This window comes from Chiloscyllium punctatum, chromosome 15, assembly GCF_047496795.1.
Source record: "Chiloscyllium punctatum isolate Juve2018m chromosome 15, sChiPun1.3, whole genome shotgun sequence".
Lineage (NCBI taxonomy): Eukaryota > Metazoa > Chordata > Chondrichthyes > Orectolobiformes > Hemiscylliidae > Chiloscyllium > Chiloscyllium punctatum.
In genome coordinates, this window is record NC_092753.1 from 7,327,703 (window position 1) to 7,347,995 (window position 20,293).

General features: G+C 41.1%; 1 protein-coding gene across 3 annotated transcripts in view; it reads right to left on the reverse strand.

The window, feature by feature from the left end:
• fndc3a (fibronectin type III domain containing 3A) overlaps positions 1-20,293 on the reverse strand; it is a 212,714-nt gene that overhangs the window by 121,895 nt on the left and 70,526 nt on the right. Inside the window, exon 1 of one of the 3 annotated variants that reach the window (XM_072584556.1) lies at positions 9,316-9,410. The exons of the other annotated variants lie outside the window; for them this stretch is intronic. Coding sequence (XP_072440657.1) covers positions 9,316-9,322 — 7 coding nt within the window. The 5' untranslated portion in view covers positions 9,323-9,410. Of the gene's footprint in view, positions 1-9,315; positions 9,411-20,293 lie in introns of those variants that run through there. 3 annotated transcript variants of the gene reach the window in all.

The window sequence follows — 20,293 nt, forward strand, 5'->3', positions numbered from 1 at the left end:
TGCTCCTCTGATTGGTCTCCTACCTCCACACTCCATAAAGATTAATTCATTCTTTTGCTTTTGTGCTTGCTGACCAAACTGGACTATGGTAATTTTTTTCCCTTCTCTTCCTCATCTGAAAGTATCAATTCCAACCAGATACATTCCTATTAGTGCTCTGTTTTCTCTCTCTTTCTTACCTTTCTGAATTAGTCATTATTTACATGCAACGCATAATGAGGCTCAATAGGCTATTTATTATCAAGATACAGTTAATCCTATTCAGTGCTGTTTTCTCACACCTCATGCAGAGGTGCTGGTGTTGGACTGGGGTGGACAATGAGAGATGTTACACAACACTGCATTATAGCACGACATTTATTGGCAATCACAAGCTTTTGGAGTACTGCTCCTTCATCGGGTTAAATCCTCTGATGGAAGTGAATATGAGTGCAGTGGTGTCTATGAACATCATTGATGGCTGAATGCGATTGAGGAGAAAGCAGGATCATGCATTAGTAAGGAAGGCACCCCTTCATTGATGGGAGCAGCTTCAATCACCATGGCAGCAGATTCACATCAGTTTCATGGGGCCAGGAGAGGGATAGAAATTACTGGGACACCCATTCTAAGTGATCTGAGTTGACAGTCTCAAAATCTAGTATCAGACTGAATAGATGAAATATTTGCCATTTTTGGAAATCCTGCACAAGTCATGAGTGACAGTGGTCCATAGTTTCTGACTCAAGAATTTGAGGAGTACCTGGAAAATCATGGAGTCAGACATGAGAGACAGGCTCTGTATAAACTTGTGACAAATGGCCAGGTGGAGAGATTTGTATAAACCTTGAAGCATGCCTTAACGACCTCGTGGCTGGGGGGGGGGGCTGGATAACTGGGCGGTGACTCAACATATTCCTCAGCATGTACAGTGCATTCTATTATAACTCAATAGCTGCATTCCTCTGTGACCTTACATTATAAAAAATCGTGCTACAGAAAACTGCTATCGCGCTGTAGAAGATCACTACAGCAAATTGTTATACCCATTCAGTAAAAAGTTCATATTATCCAAACAGCATCCTCATTCCGTTAATCATATTATAATCAATCAATTCGCGTTGATGAAATACGCATTCTACCAGAACTTCCTGTACATGAACACTCCACAAGCGACTACCCAGTGCTCGCTGGCGCCCTTAATGCTCAACCATCAGCTAAGATCCATGTCTGATTTACTGCAGCCAGAAAAGACCATAAAGGTGGTACAGTGAAATCAAGGAGGACAGATTATCAGAAGGGTGGGAACTTCATGGCAGGAGAGTATTCCAAGGAGGAGACACCATGTTGGCCCCAAATTATATATCTGGGGAAAATGGATCCCAACAGTAGTGGCAGTAGTTCAAAATGGGACCAGTAGTGTCTACTGACTTCTGTATCTCTGAGCCAGGGTTAGCCATTCCCAGGGAGGAAACAACACCGGTGTCACAGGGCAACAACTACCATTCAGACAGGAACATACCTGTGGAACAACAGGATCTTCTGAAAGCCAGAAGGCTACACGAGAAAAGGTTCCTAAGAATGACAAGACAGTCTTCCAGGAGTCATCGTGCCCAAGAAACTGATTATGTCAATGTAAACTACAGAAGGGTCATTTTCCTTTTCCAATTTTTTGTAAACATTCCGGACAATGAAAAAAAAAGTTAGCGCCAATGCTTGTATAGTAACTACAATAGTTGAATACATACATATTGATAACGGGAGTACGGATATAAAGGGGAGGTCTGTTATGTATGTAGTTGACCCTTTAAGACTGCGGGTCAAGTGACCTAGAGGTGAGAGCTAGACGACCAATCTAGGACCAACTGTGGAATTGAGAAGATGCACAATATAGTATCTCCTGTTCAAGTTTACGCTCCATCTACCTCCTAGTCTATTTGTGGTCGTGGTGAACGATAAACATAACATAATCTAATGAATATCTACAATATAAGCCCAAACTCCTGCTTGCAAATCTAAATAGGGACAGGCACAGTTAAGGAATAATTTTTTTTTAAAAAAATTGCAATTTGCCAACTGATGAACACTTGAACAATGAGGACCAGGCCTTCATGAAATATTTATATGAAAGGTTGTATTATAGGAATATAGCACTGCATATTTTGCTTGAATTCCGAAGTCCCTGATCAATACAAACAGCTTCTTCAGACCAACAGAGGCTTTTACTTAGTTCCTACAGATTTGGATTATTTTCTTAGAACTTTCAACAAATTGATAACTGGAATAAAACTAAAGAGAGAGCAAAACAAAAGCAGCACTATGCGGAAGCTTTCAAAATACAAAGCTGTCTGCTGCTCAAAACCTAGTCAACTCCAGTAGAGTCTTTGTTTTCTCTTTTTTCAACATTCTGTGTAGTTTGCTGGCCAGCAGCAGTGTCCCTTAATTGACCAATTCAACATCCAACCAGATGTCTGTCCTTGAGCATAGCAATATCTTGGTGCTGAAACATCTACAGAGTCCTTGAAGCAGGAATTAATCTGTATATCTTTCCAGGCCAGCTTCCGACAGTAGATATCTTTCTTATGTTCTCTTTCTCTGTTTAAGAACAAGCTGCTATTCAGGAGTTCAAAGTCGAATTCTCAACGGCAATTCACAGTTCCAAACCAAAAAAATGAGAACAATAATTATGGTTTCAACATGGTGACGTTCTACAAGTTTTTGACAATTATTTCAATCTTGGAACAAAACAAAATGAAAGAGCAAAATCTAACAGAAGACCAGGAGAATCTGTAGATAATTTCATTCATAATCTCTAAAGATTTATGAAAAAACAATGACAATGGTACTTCAAAGTCAGAATTCTTAAAGAGTAAAATTTGTTGGAAATACGAGTATTAATCAGATTTCTTACAGGACTTTGGAATAAACCTTTTAGATGCTGAGTGAACAACACAGATCAATTCTAAGAGAAGAGCAACCTTATCAGAGGATATCAACAGAATCCATTCAGTCCTTTGGATATAAAAACCCCAAAGACACGAGGAGATAGTTCTATCTGCCCTAATGAGTAATAGGAGTCATTGTTCACATTGTGAGCAACCTCACGAACACATGCAGTGGTCATCTATTTAAAAAAGCACATTTAATCTGTACAACAAGTAATTTCCAGAGGACCTTTAGAAGTAGAAAACACTTACAGTGCAGCAAAATGTCAAAATAGCTACATGCACAAATACATTAGTGAATTAGAGCAGGATACAATAGAAAAGATGAAGGATTTCCTAGGGGAAATAAGGTGGCCAAGAAGATATTTATGTCAATGGTATCTCACTAATTTTAAACCTGATATGAGGCCAAGGTCACTATATTATCAGGTAGTATATGATGGCTGAAGGAACACTTAATAACCTACAACATTATAACTAACAGATCCAACATTCATAACTCCCATGATTAAAGATTTGCTGCAAGCAACTCTGCAACATCAGGGGCGTCAGATAATAAAGAACACGTACTTCACAATCTAGAATTCTCACTTAAATACAGATCTCAACCTTGTTTAAATGATGAAATTAGTTAAAATTGTTACAGATAACAGACAAGAAACAGCCAGTCATACCTCAAATTTGTAGAAGGTACAACCACTCATAGAACAATAGGTTAAGGAAACATCAGTTGGCAAAAAACTGGTTAAACGAAAACTAGTAAAGATTTCATAGAGTTTCCTAGGCTCATCGTAGAGCCCAAAAAAGCAGAATATGTTGGCATTACAGAATTGTTTCAATATTGTCAATAGGATGGAAACCATTGACTCTTCAGAGTTGACTGAAGTATTTTGAGAAGATTTGTAGCTCAGGTTGAGGTTTTGGATGTAGGTTTGCTCGCTGAGCTGAAAGGTTCATTTCCAGACGTTTCACTACCTTACTAGGTAACATCTTCAGTGGACTTCATGTGAAGCAATGCTGAAACTTCCGGCATTCTATTTATAGTTTGGGTTGGTGATATTATATCCTGTGAAGTCACTTCCTGTTCCTTTTCTCAGGGGGTGGTAGATGGGGTCTAACTCGATGTGTTTGTTGATAGAGTTCTGGTTGGAATGCCATGCTTCTAGGAATTCTCGTGCATGTCTTTGTTTGGCTTGTCCTAGGATGGATGTATTGTCCCAGTCGAAGTGTTGTCCTTACTCATCCACATGCGAGGAAGATTAGGATGAGGAAGGACACCACTTCGACTGGGACAATACATCCATCCTAGGACAAGCCAAACAAAGACCTGCACGAGAATTCCTAGAAGCATGGCATTCCAACCAGAACTCTATCAACAAACACACGAGTTAGACCCCATCTATCACCCCCTGAAAAAAGGAACAGGAAATGACTTCACCACAGGAATATCACCACCACAGGAAATGACATCACCAACCCAAAGAAACCCAAACATATAAATAGAAAGCAGGAAGTTTCAGCATTGCTTCCCATGAAATCCACTGAAGATGTTACCTAGGAAGGTAATGAAACGTCTGAAAATTGACGGAAGTATTTTTCATTTTCCTCTCACTATGAAAGAATGTGAGGAAATGCAAATAATGAGAAAGCTAATGAGCAGCTGTCCCATACTTGGGCTCACTGATGAGTTTTAACTGAAGTTATTCAGACAACATAGCCTGGAGAACAAACTGTTATGGATGTTGAGGAGACACAAGATCAAGTAAAACATTTATTCTTCCTTGAAAGAATCATCAGTGTCAGTGAAAGACAAAGCATCATTACTAAGATCATCATAACAAAGCAACTTGCATCTGATTGCTGGAATGCAATACCCTAAATCTTGTTCAAGAAAAAAGCCACTTCTTGTCAGATAATCAAGTGGTCTTCCTCCCTCATACTGGACCCTTTGGAATGCAATCTGAGAGAGAAATGGTGGCAGCAAATCTACTTGGATCTATCTATCATCATGGGATTCTGGTGGTTATAGAGTCCTGATAATCCAGGCCTCATGAACAAATTATTTGTTTATGCAATTCTTGGGCCATTTAGTTATAGAATCATAAAGCTGTTCAGCATGGAAACGACCATTTGTCAAATACATCTATGCCGACCAGATATTCTAAATAAATAGAGTCCCATTTGCCAGCATTTGACCCAAATCCTTCCTATTCATATACCCAGCCAGATGCATTTTAAATGGTGTAATTATACCAGTCTCCACCATTTCCTCTGGAGCTTATTCTAAATACGCACCACCTTCTGCATGAAAAAGGTTGCCCCTTAGTCTCTTTTAAATCTTTCACCCTAAACCCATGCCCTCGGGTTTTAGACTCCACTACCCTGGGGAAAGTACCTTGTTTATTTCTCCTATCCACGTCCCTCCGGATTTTATAAAGCTTTATAAAGGTCACCCCCTCAGCCTCTGATGCTCCAGCGAAAATCGCACCAGCCTATTTAAACTATTCCTATTGTTCAAATGCTCCAACTCTGGCAACATTCTTGTAAATCTTTTCTGAACCCTTTCAAGTTTCGCAACATCTTTCCGATAGGGAGGGAGAACAGAATTGCACACAGTATTCCAAAACTGGGCTCACCAATGTCTTGTCCAGCCACAACATGAGCTTCTAACTCCTATACTTGATGTACTGACCAATAAAAGCAATCATACCAAACACCTTCTTCACTATACTATCTACCCAAGACTCCACTTTCAAGGAACTTTGAACCTACACTCCAAGATGTCTCTGTTCAGCAATACACCCCAGAATCTTACCATTAAATGTATAATACCTGGCCTGATTTGCCTTTCCAAAATGCAACCCTTCACATTTATCTAAATTAAACTCCATCTGCCTCTCCTCAGCCCACTGGCCCATCTGATCAAGGTCCCACTGTACTCTGAGGTAACCTTCTTTACTACCCACTACACCTCAAATTTTGGCATCATCTACAAACTTACTAACCATACCTATGTTCACAGCCATGTGGACTCAGCACTGATCCTTATGGCACACTAATGGTCACAAGCCACAAGTCTGAAAAGCAACCCTCCACCACCACCCTCTGTTTTCTATCAGTTCTGTATCCAAATGGCTTGATCTCCCTGTATCCCAAGTGACATAACCTTACTAACCAATCTACCATGGGGAGCCTAGTCAAATGCCTTACTGAAGTCCATATAGATCACGGCCATCACTCTGTCTTCATAAATGCTCTTTGCTACTTCCTCAAAAAACTCAATCAAGTCACTGAGATAAGATTTCCCACACATAAAGCCATGTTGACTATTCCTAATCAGTTTTTGCCTTTTCAACTACATGTACATCCTGTCCCTCAGGATTCCCTCCAACAACGTGCCCACCACCGATGTCAAGCTCACTGGTCTATAGTTCCTTGGCTTTTCCTTACCACCTTTCTTTAATAGTGCCACCACGTTAGCCAACCTCCAGTTTTCTGACACCTCACGTGAGGCTATCAATGATACAAAATCTCCGCAAGGGGCTTAGCAATGACTTTCCTGGCTTCTCAAATTCTAGGTTACACCTGATCAAGTCCCCGAGATTTATCCACATTTATGCATTTAAGAGTCAAGCATCTCCTCCTCTGTAACACTGACATTTTCCATGATGTTGTTATTTATTTACTCACATTCTCTGTCTTCCACATCCATCTCCACAGTAAACACTGGTGCAAAATACTCATTTAGAATCTCCTCCATCAGCTGCAGTTCCACACGTATGCAGCCTTGCTGATCTTTAAGGGGCCCTATTCTCTCCCTAGTTACTCTTTTGTCATTAAAGTATTTATAAAATTTTTCAATGGGTTGAGAGATAAATATGAAGCAAATGTGTGCAAAATTTAGTTTAGAAACCAATTTTGACTCTTATAACTAAGAGTTATAACCCTGTTTCACACTGAGAAATCACGTATCTACATGACCCAATACGTAGCTACAACAATTAGTCGTCTTGCCTGAGGGAGGAACTAAGCAATTCTTATTTTAGTACAGAAGTTGTATCTTTTTAAAATACACAAGCAAATATCTTTTCTAGCTACTCATGGTGCTATTATTTGTCCATTGTAGCAGTATATAAAAAGTATTTGGCAGGCAACTTCCTGAAGACAATGTCCAGTCTAGTACTATTCCTCTGCCTTTCATAAAATGAATGCAATCAAAGCCCATAATAGAACAATTAGCTCAAACGGTCTGAAAGAAAACCCACTTTCAAAATCAAGGCACATTAAAACCATACCAAGATATTAGGGAAAATGATAATGCATTCTAGGAGAAAGGGGCCTGGGATTTACCAACAAGAGTATCCTGAAAAATATGGAGTGATAAAATAGTATCAAAATTATAGGTAGCTGAAGTCTAATAACCAAAGAGGTAATTTCCATGGTTATTGCTTCCTTGACCAACAAATCCTGTATCAAAATACCAAGATATGTCAGTATCATTGAATGATATACCTCAAAAGCTCATTATCCTATGCTACTTCTTTGGAGTACTGATTAGTCCAACTCCACTTGTTATTTTTATATTTCTATATTTTTTATTCCATATCCAAATATTAATCCAATTCCACCACCCCTTTAGGCAGTGAATTACAAATTACAGCAATTTACTGTGTAAAAATGATTTTTTCATTTTACTCCTGGTTCTTTTGCCAATTACCTTAAATCACCTTCTGGTGATTGACCCTTCCACCACTGCAAAATTTCTGATCACAGCTTCTTACGATTTTGAATATCTCTATCGGATCGTCCAATGATCCTTTTTGGGTGTAAAAAGGACAATCAGATGTTCTTGAGTCTTGCCTTGTAATTGAAGTCTTTGCCCTCAGTTTCAATCTAGTACATCTCCTCAGAGCCCGAATCAAAGCATTTTGACATTCCCCCCAAATTGTTGTGTCCAAAACCAGACAAAATTCTTTTGCTGGCATCTAACTATGACTTTGTAAAGGGTAAGCTTTGCTACTTGCTTTTGCAGTTCATACACGTTTAGAAAGAAAAGGATACTGTATAGCTTTTTAACAGCTTTCTTACTGCCACATTCATGAAGCCAAATTTGTCAAACAGATGACAACTTCCACACTTGGCTCAGTTCTTAGAAATTAGAAAATGTTAGATTGACCAAACTTGCATCTATATAGCATCCTCCAACGTCCTTGGGGCTTCTCAAGTCAGATTATTTTAAAACAAATTAAAAATATTTTTACTTATTTTATTCACAAAGTAGCCACAATGCCTTAACAAAATTTCACAAACAGCAGATTAGAGAAATGACAAATTTGTTTGTTTTGATGCCACTCAATGAGGAATCTTGGCCAATACTTCATCCATGGGTGGCACGGTGGCACAGTGGTTAGCACTGCTACCTCACAGCGCCAGAGACCTGGGTTCAATTCTCGCCTCAGGCGACTGACTGTGTGGAGTTTGCACATTCTCCCCGTGTCTGCGTGGGTTTCCTCCGGGTGCTCCGGTTTCCTCCCACACTCCAAAGATGTGCAGGTCAGGTGAATTGGCCATGCTAAATTGCCCGTAGTGTTAGGTAAGGGGTAGATGTAGGAGTATGGGTGGGTTGCGCTTCGGTGGGGCTGTGTGGACTTGTTGGGCCGAAGGGCCTGTTTCCACACTGTAAGTAATCTAATCTAATCTAATCTAATCTAATGTTCTTTTCCAAAAACAGCCATAAACTATTTATGTCTACCTGAACTGGCTGGCAGGTCTTAAGTTTAAATGTCTTGTCGAAAAGGTGATACTGCACTGGAAGTGTCAGTTTAGATTAAATGTTCCAGACAAGCAGAGTAAACTTTAAATTCAAGTGAGGAAAGTTTCAAGTTGTTTAAATCATATGGAATGCCCTGCTGACATATTTCTTTATGTAAAAGAGGCAATAATTTTATCTAAAACCTAGATCACACTTAAACGGTTTGAAATGAAAATGCTCTGATTAAATTACATCAACTGACTTAGCAATGCACCCACATCTGCCTTACCGAAAGTTGGGGTCTTACCAGTTTACTCATATCACTGAAATTTCTGACTAATGACCACAAATAATGTGTTAAGTGTTTGATCTTACATCGTGTGTTGTACAAACATGTTTTTTCTTCCCGGTTTGAATTGCTAATGTTGTTAAATCAAATAACAACTCAACAAGGAAAGCAAGCCCCTCGGGGTTATGTCAGTCATTTGTTGGATCTAGAAAAAATGGCCTATAAAGATCCTACTGCGCAACTTGGTGAACCACAGAAAACCAGCAATAGTTCATGCTGTTGTCTCTTTTGTTTAACTATCCTACAGTATAAATGTACAGAACGTGTTTTTTTTAAAAGAAGGGTCTTACCATCCATTTTTTGTAATTCCACAGTAAATAAAACCCAGGAAATGCGGCACTAACGACTGATCATTATGTATATAAGCAGCTCTCTATGTGGTGACTTGGCAGTAGTTTATTGGACTAACAGCTTGTGCAACTAAACTGCGATGTCACATGATACTGCTACACCAATTGCCAAAGTAGTTCAGGTGCATTGTTGATTTGCATAGTTTCCAGAAAGTGAAACAATAAGAACAAGGAAGTCAATGTTTAAATGCTATAGTAAATTTTATGCTTGCAGTATAGATAATACTTTGTTTGCAACTAAATGATAATTAACTTTCTTTACAAAGTTTATATTTTCAAGACATGTAAAAACAGAAACGCGAAAGTAACAGGTAAATATGGACACCTCATGTTCACGTTTGGCTCCAGTGTTTCCTCATTGAATACAGATGTGCGCCAGAGAAATATGGAAACTAGGAGCAAGAGTAGGACATTTGGTTCTTTGAGCCAGCTCTCCCGTTCAAGATGATCATGGCTGGTCAATAGTCAGTTCCTGCTTTTGCCCCATTCCATTTAGCTCTGAGAACACAAAGAACTATACCTATCTTCTTCTGAAAGCATTCAATGCTTTGGTCTCAATTGCTTTCTGTGGCAAAGAATTCCATAGGTTAACTACACTTTGGGCAAAGACATTTCACATCATCTGAATCCTAAATGGGGGGGGGGGGGCGAGGGGGAAGGGGGGGGGGCGAGGGGGAAGGGGGGGGGGCGAGGGGGAAGAGGGGTGGGGGAAAACGGGTACGGATGGACGGGAGGGAGGGAAGAAAGGAAGGAGACGGGGGGGGGGAGAAAGAGGAGAAGGGGGAGACGGGGAGACGGGGGGGGGGAAGGGGGAGACGGGGGGGGGGAAGGGGGAGACGGGGGGGGGGAAGGGGGAGACGGGGGGGGGGAAGGGGGAGACGGGGGGGGAAGGGGGAGACGGGGGGGGGGGGGAAGGGGGAGACGGGGGGGGGGGGAAGGGGGAGACGGGGGGGGCAAGGGGGAGACGGGGGGGAGGGGAAGGGGGGGAAGGGGGGGAAGGGGGGGGAAGGGGGAGACGGGGGGGAGGGGAAGGGGGAGACGGGGGGGAGGGGAAGGGGGAGACGGGGGGGAGGGGAAGGGGGGGAGGGGAAGGGGGAGACGGGGGGGAGGGGAAGGGGGAGACGGGGGGGGGAGAAGGGGGAGACGGGGGGGGGAGAAGGGGGAGGAGAAGGGGGAGACGGGGGGGGGGGGAAGGGGGAGACGGGGGGGGGAAGGGGGAGACGGGGGGGGAAGGGGGAGACGGGGAGAGGAGAAGGGGAGAGGAGAAGGGGAGACAGAGAGGAGAGGAGGAGACGGAGACACGGGGGGGGGGAAAGAAAGAGAGAGAGAGAGAGAGAGAGAGAGAGAGAGAAGACGGGGGGGGAAGAGAGAGAGAGAGAGAGAGAGAGAGAGAGAGAGAGAGAGAGAGAGAGGTGACGGGGGGGAAGAGAGAGAGAGAGAGAGAGAGAGAGAGAGAGTGGGGGGAGAGAGTGGGGGGAGAGAGTGGGGGGAGAGAGTGGGGGGAGAGAGTGGGGGGAGAGAGAGAGAGAGAGGAGGGGGGGGGAGAGAGGGGGGGACGGGGGGGAGAAGAGTGAGAGGGGGGACGGGGGGGGGTAAGAGAGAGAGGAGGGACGGGGGGGAAGAGAGAGGGGGGTGGGGGGTGGGGAAGAGAGAGGGGGGACGGGGGCAGAGAGAGGGGAGGAGAAACAGGGGGCAGGGAGGAGAAAGGGGGAGAAGAGGGGCGCAGAAAGGGGGAGAAGAGGGGAGCGAACGGGCGGGGGGGAAGAGTAGGAGGGGGAATGAGGATGGGGAATGAGGGGGGGAAGAAGGAAGGGGGAAGGAGGAGGCAGGAGGGGAGGGGATGGTGTGAGGGGGAGAGGGGAGGAAGGGGGTGTGAGGGGGAGAGGGGAGGAAGGGGGTGTAAGGGGGTGTGAGGGGGAGAGGGGAGGAAGGGGGTGTGAGAGGGCAGAAGGGGGTGTGGGTGGGGAGGAGGGGGGAGGAAGGGGGGTGTGGGGGAGTGGAAGGAGGTGGGTAATTGGGGAGATGGTGGGAGAGGGGAGGGCACAGTGGGGCAAGGGTGTGGGGAGGGTGGAAGGGACGGGTGGCAGGGGAGGGAGGGATTGGGGAAGGAGGTGTGGAGGAGGGGGTGGTGGGTGGAGGGGTGATGGAGCCTGTAGTTTCTGAAAGGCCTTTTCGCTGTTCCAAGGGGGCAGGTATATTTTGCTCCTGACCCGTTTGCATGGTCACAGCTTTCAGGTGATACATGTTTGTTCAGGACCATATCACCTAACTTTACAAGGACTACCCTGGGTTGCCATTTATCTGGATGATGCATATGGTGTTTTGGCTTTCATTGATTGGATTGAGTTTAAGAGCTGTGAGGTTTTGCTACAGCTCTACAAGTCCCTGGTGAGGCCACATTTGGAATATTGTATCCAGTTCTGGTCGCCCTACTATAGGAAAGATACAGAGGCTTTGGAAAAGGTGCAAAGAAGGTTTACCAGGATGCTGCCTGGACTGGAGAGCTTGTCTTATGAAGAGAGATTGACTAAGCTTGGACTTTTCTCTCTGGAGAGCAGGAGGAAGAGAGGTGACCTGATCAAGGTATTCAAGGTAATGAAATGCATAGATAGTCAATAGCCAGAGACGTTTATCCAGGGCAGGACTGACTGGCACAGTGTTAATTGAAATCAAACTGTCCTGGTTCCCATTCAATTAAAGGACTACACCACATGCAACAACAGGGATAACTCTAGTAGAGTTGTTGATGGGGAGAATACTACACACCAGTTTAAAGTTGATATTCCTAGACCTGTTGGGGGGATTGAAATGACAGTAGGAATGCCAATGGTGGTCTTTAAGCGAGAGAGACATTTCCATGGTTCCGGCAACAAACTTCCTCCCCTGAATTAAATTGTCTCCCCAGATTAAAGTTGACACCTATTTTTCTTAATCTCACTGCATACTATCTGCAGTTGAGCAAGTATACAGGAAACTTTCCTAGAGTCAATAGCACAGCAAGAGCACATTTAGCCCAACTAGTCTGCTGATTCTTATGCTCCTCATAAATTTTTTCCCACCTTAAATTTTGAAACCCTGTCAACATCTCTTCATATGCCTTTCTTCCTCTTGTACTTAACTTGTTTTCCCTTAAAACGCATCTATACCTTCACCTAAATAAGCGTGTTCTAAATTTTGTCACTCTATAGGTAGTTTTATTTAATTCCTCATGATTTATTAATGAGAATCTTACACTTATTATGCCCTAGTTTTGTACTGTCCCATAAGTGGAAACATTTCAATGCCTGTCAAATCCTTTCATGACTTTAAAGTCATCCTTCATCTTCTGTTTTTGATGAAAATGAACCTGTTCGGTCTTTTCGGATAGGGATGGTTAGCTCACTTAAATTACACCTGGAGTATTGTGTGCAGTTTTGATCTTACTCAATGAGAGCTATGCAGGGAGTACGAAGAAGTTTACCAGAGTGATTCCTGGGAAGGAAAAGCTGTTGTATGAAGAGGGACGAGACCAAGTAGGTCTGTATTCCCTGGAGTTTAGAAGAGTGAGGAGCGATCCATAATTCTGATAAACGTCTTGTGGTCTTGTCAGAAGATAAGAACCATTTGGTCTTGGAGTTTATCACAGAATGTACAAACTGGTTCATTAAAATAACAAGTCTAGTTTTGTAATTGATCATCATTATTGGAATCATTTTCACTTCAGTATTGTTCTAATAAATTTGCACTGCACTCAACCTGAGGTGATGCTGAAAGTAGTCCTCTCTCAGGAGTTATCTGCTGGTTGTCATTCATCTATCCTGCTTTGTTTCCTCTTCGAAGAATTCTAATGTGTCAGGCATGATTTGCCCTTCATGAAGCCATGCTGACTATGCATATTTAAGGGATGATCACTGCTCTGTATTCAGTGAGCCACTTTAAATTGAAATTGTATAACTGATCATATGTAAAGGCTCAATTTTAGTAAAAAAGTAGCACAAGGCAGATGAATATTGTGAGCCAATGGACGATGTCAATTGTACCTAGCTGTAGAACTCTGGGAAGTTATCATATCCATTGTATGTAGGCCACAATTATTCACAACTTACGTGGATGATTTCGAGTTGGGACCATGTGTCAACGTTTGCAGATGACACGAAGTTGAGTGGTAGTGCAAAGTGTGCCAAGGACTGTGAAACTTTGAAGAGGGACACAGACAGTTTAAGTGAGTGGGCAAAGGTCTGGCAGATGGAGTACAATGTTAATAAATGTGAAGTAGGAATAACAGTAAAAAGGACTATTATTTGGATGGTAAAAAAATTGCAGCATGCTGCTGTTCAGAGGGACCTGGGTATCCTTGTGCATGAATCATAGAAGGTTGGTCTGTAGGTGCAACAGGTAATTAAGGTGGCAAAGGGAATTTTGTCCTTCATTACTAAAGGGATTGAGTTTAAAAGGGGGGAGGTAATGTTGCAGCTGCATAGGGTGCTGGTGAGGCTATACCTGGAGTACTAATACCGAAGTTAGTACTTCCCTTCTTAATTAAGAATGCTAAAACTGTACGCAGCCTCACTAAAATTTTACGCAGTTGTACTAACACTTTCCTATATTTATAATCCATTCCCTTTGCAAGAAACACAATTGTTGCATTTGCCTTCCCAAGCACTTTTGTATCTGCCTGATATATTTTTATGTTTCATGTAGCAGGACACTCAGATGGTTATACCACTGATTTCTGTAACTTCACTGTATTTAAATAACCTGTCTTTCCATTCTTCCTCACAAAGGGGACAAATTCACATTTTTTCAACATTATGCTCCATCTGGCAAATTTTTGTCCATTCACTTAACCAATCTATATCACTTTTATATATTCCGTGTCCTCTTCATAGCTATCTTTCCCATGTATTTTTATGTCATCTGCAAATTTAGCAGCTATATCCTTAGACCCTCACCGGTGTCATTGTTATACAATTTGAACAGTTAAGTCCCCAGCAATGATCCCTTTGGCACTCCACTAGTTACAGTTTGCCAGTGCAAAAACAATGCATTTATTCTGACATTCTTCTTTTGTTATACTAACATGTTATCATGACTATATTCAAAGTAACAGCAAAGAGACTAACTCACAGCAAGTTGTTATAACCTGCAGTGCCTGAAAAGGTAGTGGTAGTAGATTCAACTGAGGCTTTCAAAGTTGCAAAGGGCAGTAAATTTGATATAGGTAAATTACTCTGGCAGAAAGCTAATATGGGCTTGAGAGACTAGATGGCTGTTTTCTGAAATGCAGCACTTCTATGATTCTAATTCTGTTTTTGAATAGCAGATACTGCAATACCGCTTTCTTCAATTTTCCAGAAGGAAGAAAAGAGATGAACTCAGCAACTTAGTTACATCTGTTCAGCTTTTTGAGAATGTAATTGGTAGGACAGGTAAGGAGAAATCAAAAAGCATTCAAGTGGTGTCAAACAAAAAGATATAATAGGACTCAATGAATTCACGCATATTGAGGTTTGGTCAATGGACAGAAAAAACACTAAGAATACAAAAGGACAACTTTTGGGGAGCAGGTTATAACCATTGGGGTGTTGCATGAATCAGTTCTTGACCATCAATTATTTATCAGCTATATTAGTGACTTAAATTACGGCAATAAGCATAAGTTATCCCAGTTTGATATGATACAAAGTTAGGAGGGAAAGTGGTGAGTATATAGAAAGAGGCTGCAGAAAATTATTCACAGTTTCCGAGTGGGCAAAGACATGGTAGTTGTGAAGAAATGTGAAGTTATCATCTGTTGTTGGGAAAATAATAACAATCGTTTTGAACAGCGAGAGACTGCAAAATATGTACATTTAGAGAAATTTAGCACACGTACATGAATCACAAGTTAACATGCAGGCACAGAAAGCAACTAGAAAGGCAGTTGATATTTTAGCATTTGTTACAAAGGGAGTAGCATAGAATAGTAAGGTAGACTTGGAACAATAGTGCAGTTCATTAGTAAGGCAATAGCTGAAGTACTGCATGTAGCACCAGCCTCTTTATCTAAGCAAGTATAAACTTGCTGTGGAGGGAGTAATTAAAGTTCACTGGACTGGATCCTCCCACGTGCAGATTGTCCTTCAAAGATTAGGTTGGTATCCCTTGATGTTTAAGAAATTAGAAGTGATCTGATTTTTAGTATGTAAAATTCTTAACAGACTTGACGAGGTAGACGTTGAGAAAATGTTTCCCCTGTTTGGGCAACCTAGAGTAAAAGGACACAGTCTCAGAATAAGGAGTTTGTGATTTAGAACTTCTATAACAAAAATTTCTTCACGCAAAGGATTGTTAGCCTTTAGATTTTTCTACCTCGAGAACTCTGGTGACTAGTGAATAGCTTTCTGGATACCAAGGTAATTAAGGAATACGGCGATAGTACAAGGAGGTGGCATTGAGGTAGAAGATCAGCAATGATCATGTTGAACAAGACACCTGCAAAAATCACAAAATAGCCAGCCCAGCTCCGATTTCCTATGCTCTTTTTCTTTTGTAAAACTTCGCTGTAACAAAGAAGCAATAACACAGTGACTAACATTTATGGATACTTCAATAATGAAGGATGCTAAATCAGCAAAACATTCAAAACAACTGAAGATAACTTACTATTTGATTTTTGCAACAGATCAGATTATTACACCTCTATTCAAAAAAGACAAAATATTATTGACGTATTAGCTCAATATTGGAAAAATGCTCACGTCTATGATAAGGAGGAGGACACTTACAGAATCAGGCAGAGTAAACATGGCTTTGTGAAAAGATTGAACTAATTTAAAATTTTTTGAGGAAGTCACAAACAATATGAATAATGGGGAACAATTAGATGTGGTGTATTTAGTTTCCAAACAACTTTTGACAAGATTCCACATAAAACAATATTACATAAGATGGGAGCTCATAATGTTGGGTTTATCATGTTAGCATGGATAAAAGCCAAGTGTCAGTGCATCATTTACATGCCACCAAACTGAAACTAGTGAGTACCAAAGGGATTAGTCCAGGGGACTCAGTTATTTACACTCTACAACAGTGACTTTGATGAAGGGTCCAAGGATATAGTTCCTTGAAAGTGGAGCACTGGGTAGAAAAGACATTGAAAAAGGCATTTAGTATGCTTGCCTTTATTGGTCACTGCACTGAAAATAGGAGTTGGGAGGTCATGTTCCGGCTGTAGGACATTGGTTAGGCCACTTTTGGAATATTGTGTGCAATTCTGGTTTCCTGCCTATCGTTAGGATGTTGTGAAAAAATTTACAAGGATGTTGCCAGGGTTGGAGGTTTTGAGCTATAGGGAGAGTCTAAATAGGCTGGGGCTATTTTCCCAGAAGCAGAAGCTGAGGGTGATTTTATAGAGGTTTATAAATTCATGAGGGACATGGATAGGTTGAGTAGTCAAGGTCTTTTCCTTGGGGTGGGGCGAGTCCAAAAATAGAGGGCATAGGTTTAAGGTGAGAGGGGAAAGATATAAAAAGGGACCTAAGGGGCAATTCTTTTTCACACAGAGGGTGGTGCATGTATGGAATGAGTTGCCAGAGGAAGTGATGAAGGCTGGTACAATTACACCATTTAAAAAGCATCTGGATAGGTATATGTAAAGGAAGAGTTCAGAGCGATATGGGCCAAATGCTGGCAAACTGGACTAGATTTACATAGGATATCTGGTCGGCATGGACGAGTTAGACTGGAGGACCTGTTTCAGCAGGATCTGTTCAGTTCTATGACTCTATAAATTTGTAGATTACATAAAGAGAGGTAGGAAATCTAGCTGTGAAGAAGGCACAGTATATACAGAAATTATTTAGATAAGCTATGTTAGTGTCATGGAATCATTGCCATACAGCATGGGAACAGATCCTTTGGTCCAAAATTAAACTAGTCCCACTTGCCTGCATTTGGCCCATAACCTCTGAAACGTTTCCTATCCTCTGTACCTATCCAAATGTCTTTTAAGTGTTTTAACTGTACCTGAATCCACCTCTTCCTCTGGCAGTTCATTCCACATATGAACCGCCACCTGTGTAAAAACGTTGACCCTCAGGTCCCTTTTAAATCTTTCTCCTCTCAGCTTAAAAATATGTCCCCTTGTTTTGAACTCCCCCACCCCAGAGAAAAGACCTCAACTATTCACCTTCTCGATGCTCATTATTTTATAAACTGCTATAAAGGTCACCCCCTCAACCTTCTAAGCTCCAGTGAAAAAAGTCCCAGCTTATCCAGCCTCTCATTACAACTCAAATTCTCCAGTCCCAGCAACATCCTGGTAAATCTTTTCAGAACCCTCTCCAATTTAATAATATCCTTACTGTAGTAGCATGACCAGAACAACACACAATCATCTAAAAAGTGGCTTCACCAATATCCTGTACAACCTCAACATCATGTCCCAATTCCTGTACTCAGTGGTCTGAGCAATGAAGACAAGTGTGCTAAATGCCTTCTTAACCACCCTGTCTATCTAAGATGCAACTTGCAAAGAAATATGTACCTGAACCCCTTAGTTTTTCAGTTCAACACTACCCAGAGCTCTATCATTAACTATGTAAGTCCTGCCCTTGTTACTCTTTGAGCAAAAAATTGTCAGAGTATAATTTGGGAAAATGTAAGGCTTCTCCAGAAAAGAATGGAAAAACAAATTATTTAAATTGTTAGAAACTATAGAAATCTGTGGTAGAGCAATTTGAGTATCTTGCTACATGAATCATTTTAATAAAAGCAGATACAGTAAGTGATTGAGAAGGCAAATGCAACACTTATGTTTATTGCAAAGGGAATGTGTTAGACATGTCAGAAAGTGTTGCTGTAACTGTATAAAATTTCAGTGAGGCTGCATCTGGAGTACTTGAGAATGAAAATATTTACTTTGGAAGCAGTTCAGAGAAGGTTTATGAGGCCGATTCCTGGTATGAAAGCATCGTCTGAGGAAAGGCTGAGCAGGTTAGGCCTATACTTATTGGGGTTTAGAAGAATAAGATCTTATTGAAACATTTAAGATTCTGAGGGGGACTTGACAAGGTGGATACTGGGAGGACATTAACCATTGTAAGGGTGTCCAGAACTGGGAGCATAGTTTCAAACTAAGAGATCTTCCCTTAGTAAACTGGGGATGAGGAGAAAAATTCTGAGAGTTGTTAGTCTTTTGAATTCTCTTTGACAAAGAGCAGTGGAGCCTGGGTCATTGAATATCTTCAGATTTTTGATCATCATAAGAGTGAAGGGTTTTAGGGACAGGGTGGAAGAGTGGTGGCTACAGCAAGAAACCGATGCTTCAATCCCATCTACCATCATTTTATTGAAAAGTAGAGCAGGCTTCTATTTTTGATAATAGACAAGAGACCATAGGTGCAGGAGTAGGCCATTCACCCTTTGAGCCAGCACCACCATTCATTATGATTATGGCTGATTATCCTCATTCAGTGTCCTGTTCCTGCCTTATCCCCATAACCCTTGATTGCACATAACTTCATAATCTTATGAAATACAAAGTAGTGGTTAGTGGAAAGATTGCATTTTGTTCCATGAACACGTAAAAACAATTCTTAATCTGATGCAAACATTAAATTGCAGAGATTGCATTAATCACTGATTTTTTTTTAAAAAAGACAACCAAAGTTCTTCTATTTATTGTCTGGAAATGTCTGCATTATCTCTGCAGATAGGACAGGTCAAGCATGCTGCTATGCTTAGCATTAGCCTCATATAAATAGGTATGATTCATTCTTTCCTTGCTATTCCCGGGAGGAAGTGTTGTTCAGAATTTACTGCAGTACATTAAATTAACTGTGTTCTGTAACTGGACACCCACTCTTGACATCATACAAGCTATGAAATGCTTCACTGACGCAAACACCAACAAGATTAAAAAAACAAAATCATAGACATCTAAGTAACAGAGGAGACACACCACTGACGTATATAGTTTACCCATCCAAAAAGCACAGATTCTACAATAAATTAATAACTTCAGATGCTACACAGAATTCTTTTAGAATCAGGTCTTTCATAAAATATTGTCAATACCGTTTCTACTTTTAGAAATCAGTTCCAGGAATGAATTGATTAGGAACAACTCTGAATTCCCTGGTTCTGTTCACTTTTTGTTAAGAATTACAAAGCGAATTCTTCTATGGAGTGAGTTGCTGTTTTGAATATTCTGACCAAAACAGCAGTGCAGTTCAGATCAATTTGCTATAAACATGCTTAGCAATTTGTGATTTGTAATACCTTTGTTTTACAGATGTTTTAATCTAAATGAGATAAAGGTCTAATAAACATGCAAAAAACATACAAATTACACCAACTACTCTTAGGATACCAATTGCCAAAAGAGACTTAACCTCAGTTTGTAGAAATATACAGCAGAAAATCATTTAACCCCTCAAACCTATTAATCAGTTGCTGATCCAGACTTCAACTCCATTAACCCATCTTTGCTCCATAATCCTCTCAGTATAGTTGTGTACTTAAGAAACATCTATCAGCTCTAGTCTTGAAAATGCCAACTAACTTGGCATTCATGGCATTTTATAAAAGAGTGTTCTAGGTATCCAGTACCTTTCATGTGAAAGATGCTTCCTGATATTTCTCCCAAAATGCCGATATCAAATTTTACCATTAGCCTCCATTGTTCTGAATTCCGCAAAAAAAAGCAAGTTTATCATTCCTATTTCAAAGACCTTCATTACGTTACTGTTCAACCTTCTAAGCTTGATTGACAAACAACGTTTATGCACCCTGTTCTCATAATTTAACCCTTAAAGTTTGAGTACTGTATTGGTGAATCTGTACTGAGATATCTTTCCTGAAGTAAAAGGCACAAAATGGAACAGTTTGTTCCAGGGGACTGAACCAAAACTTTAACGAACTGAAGTATGAGTTTTGCATTCCATTCCCCTTAGAT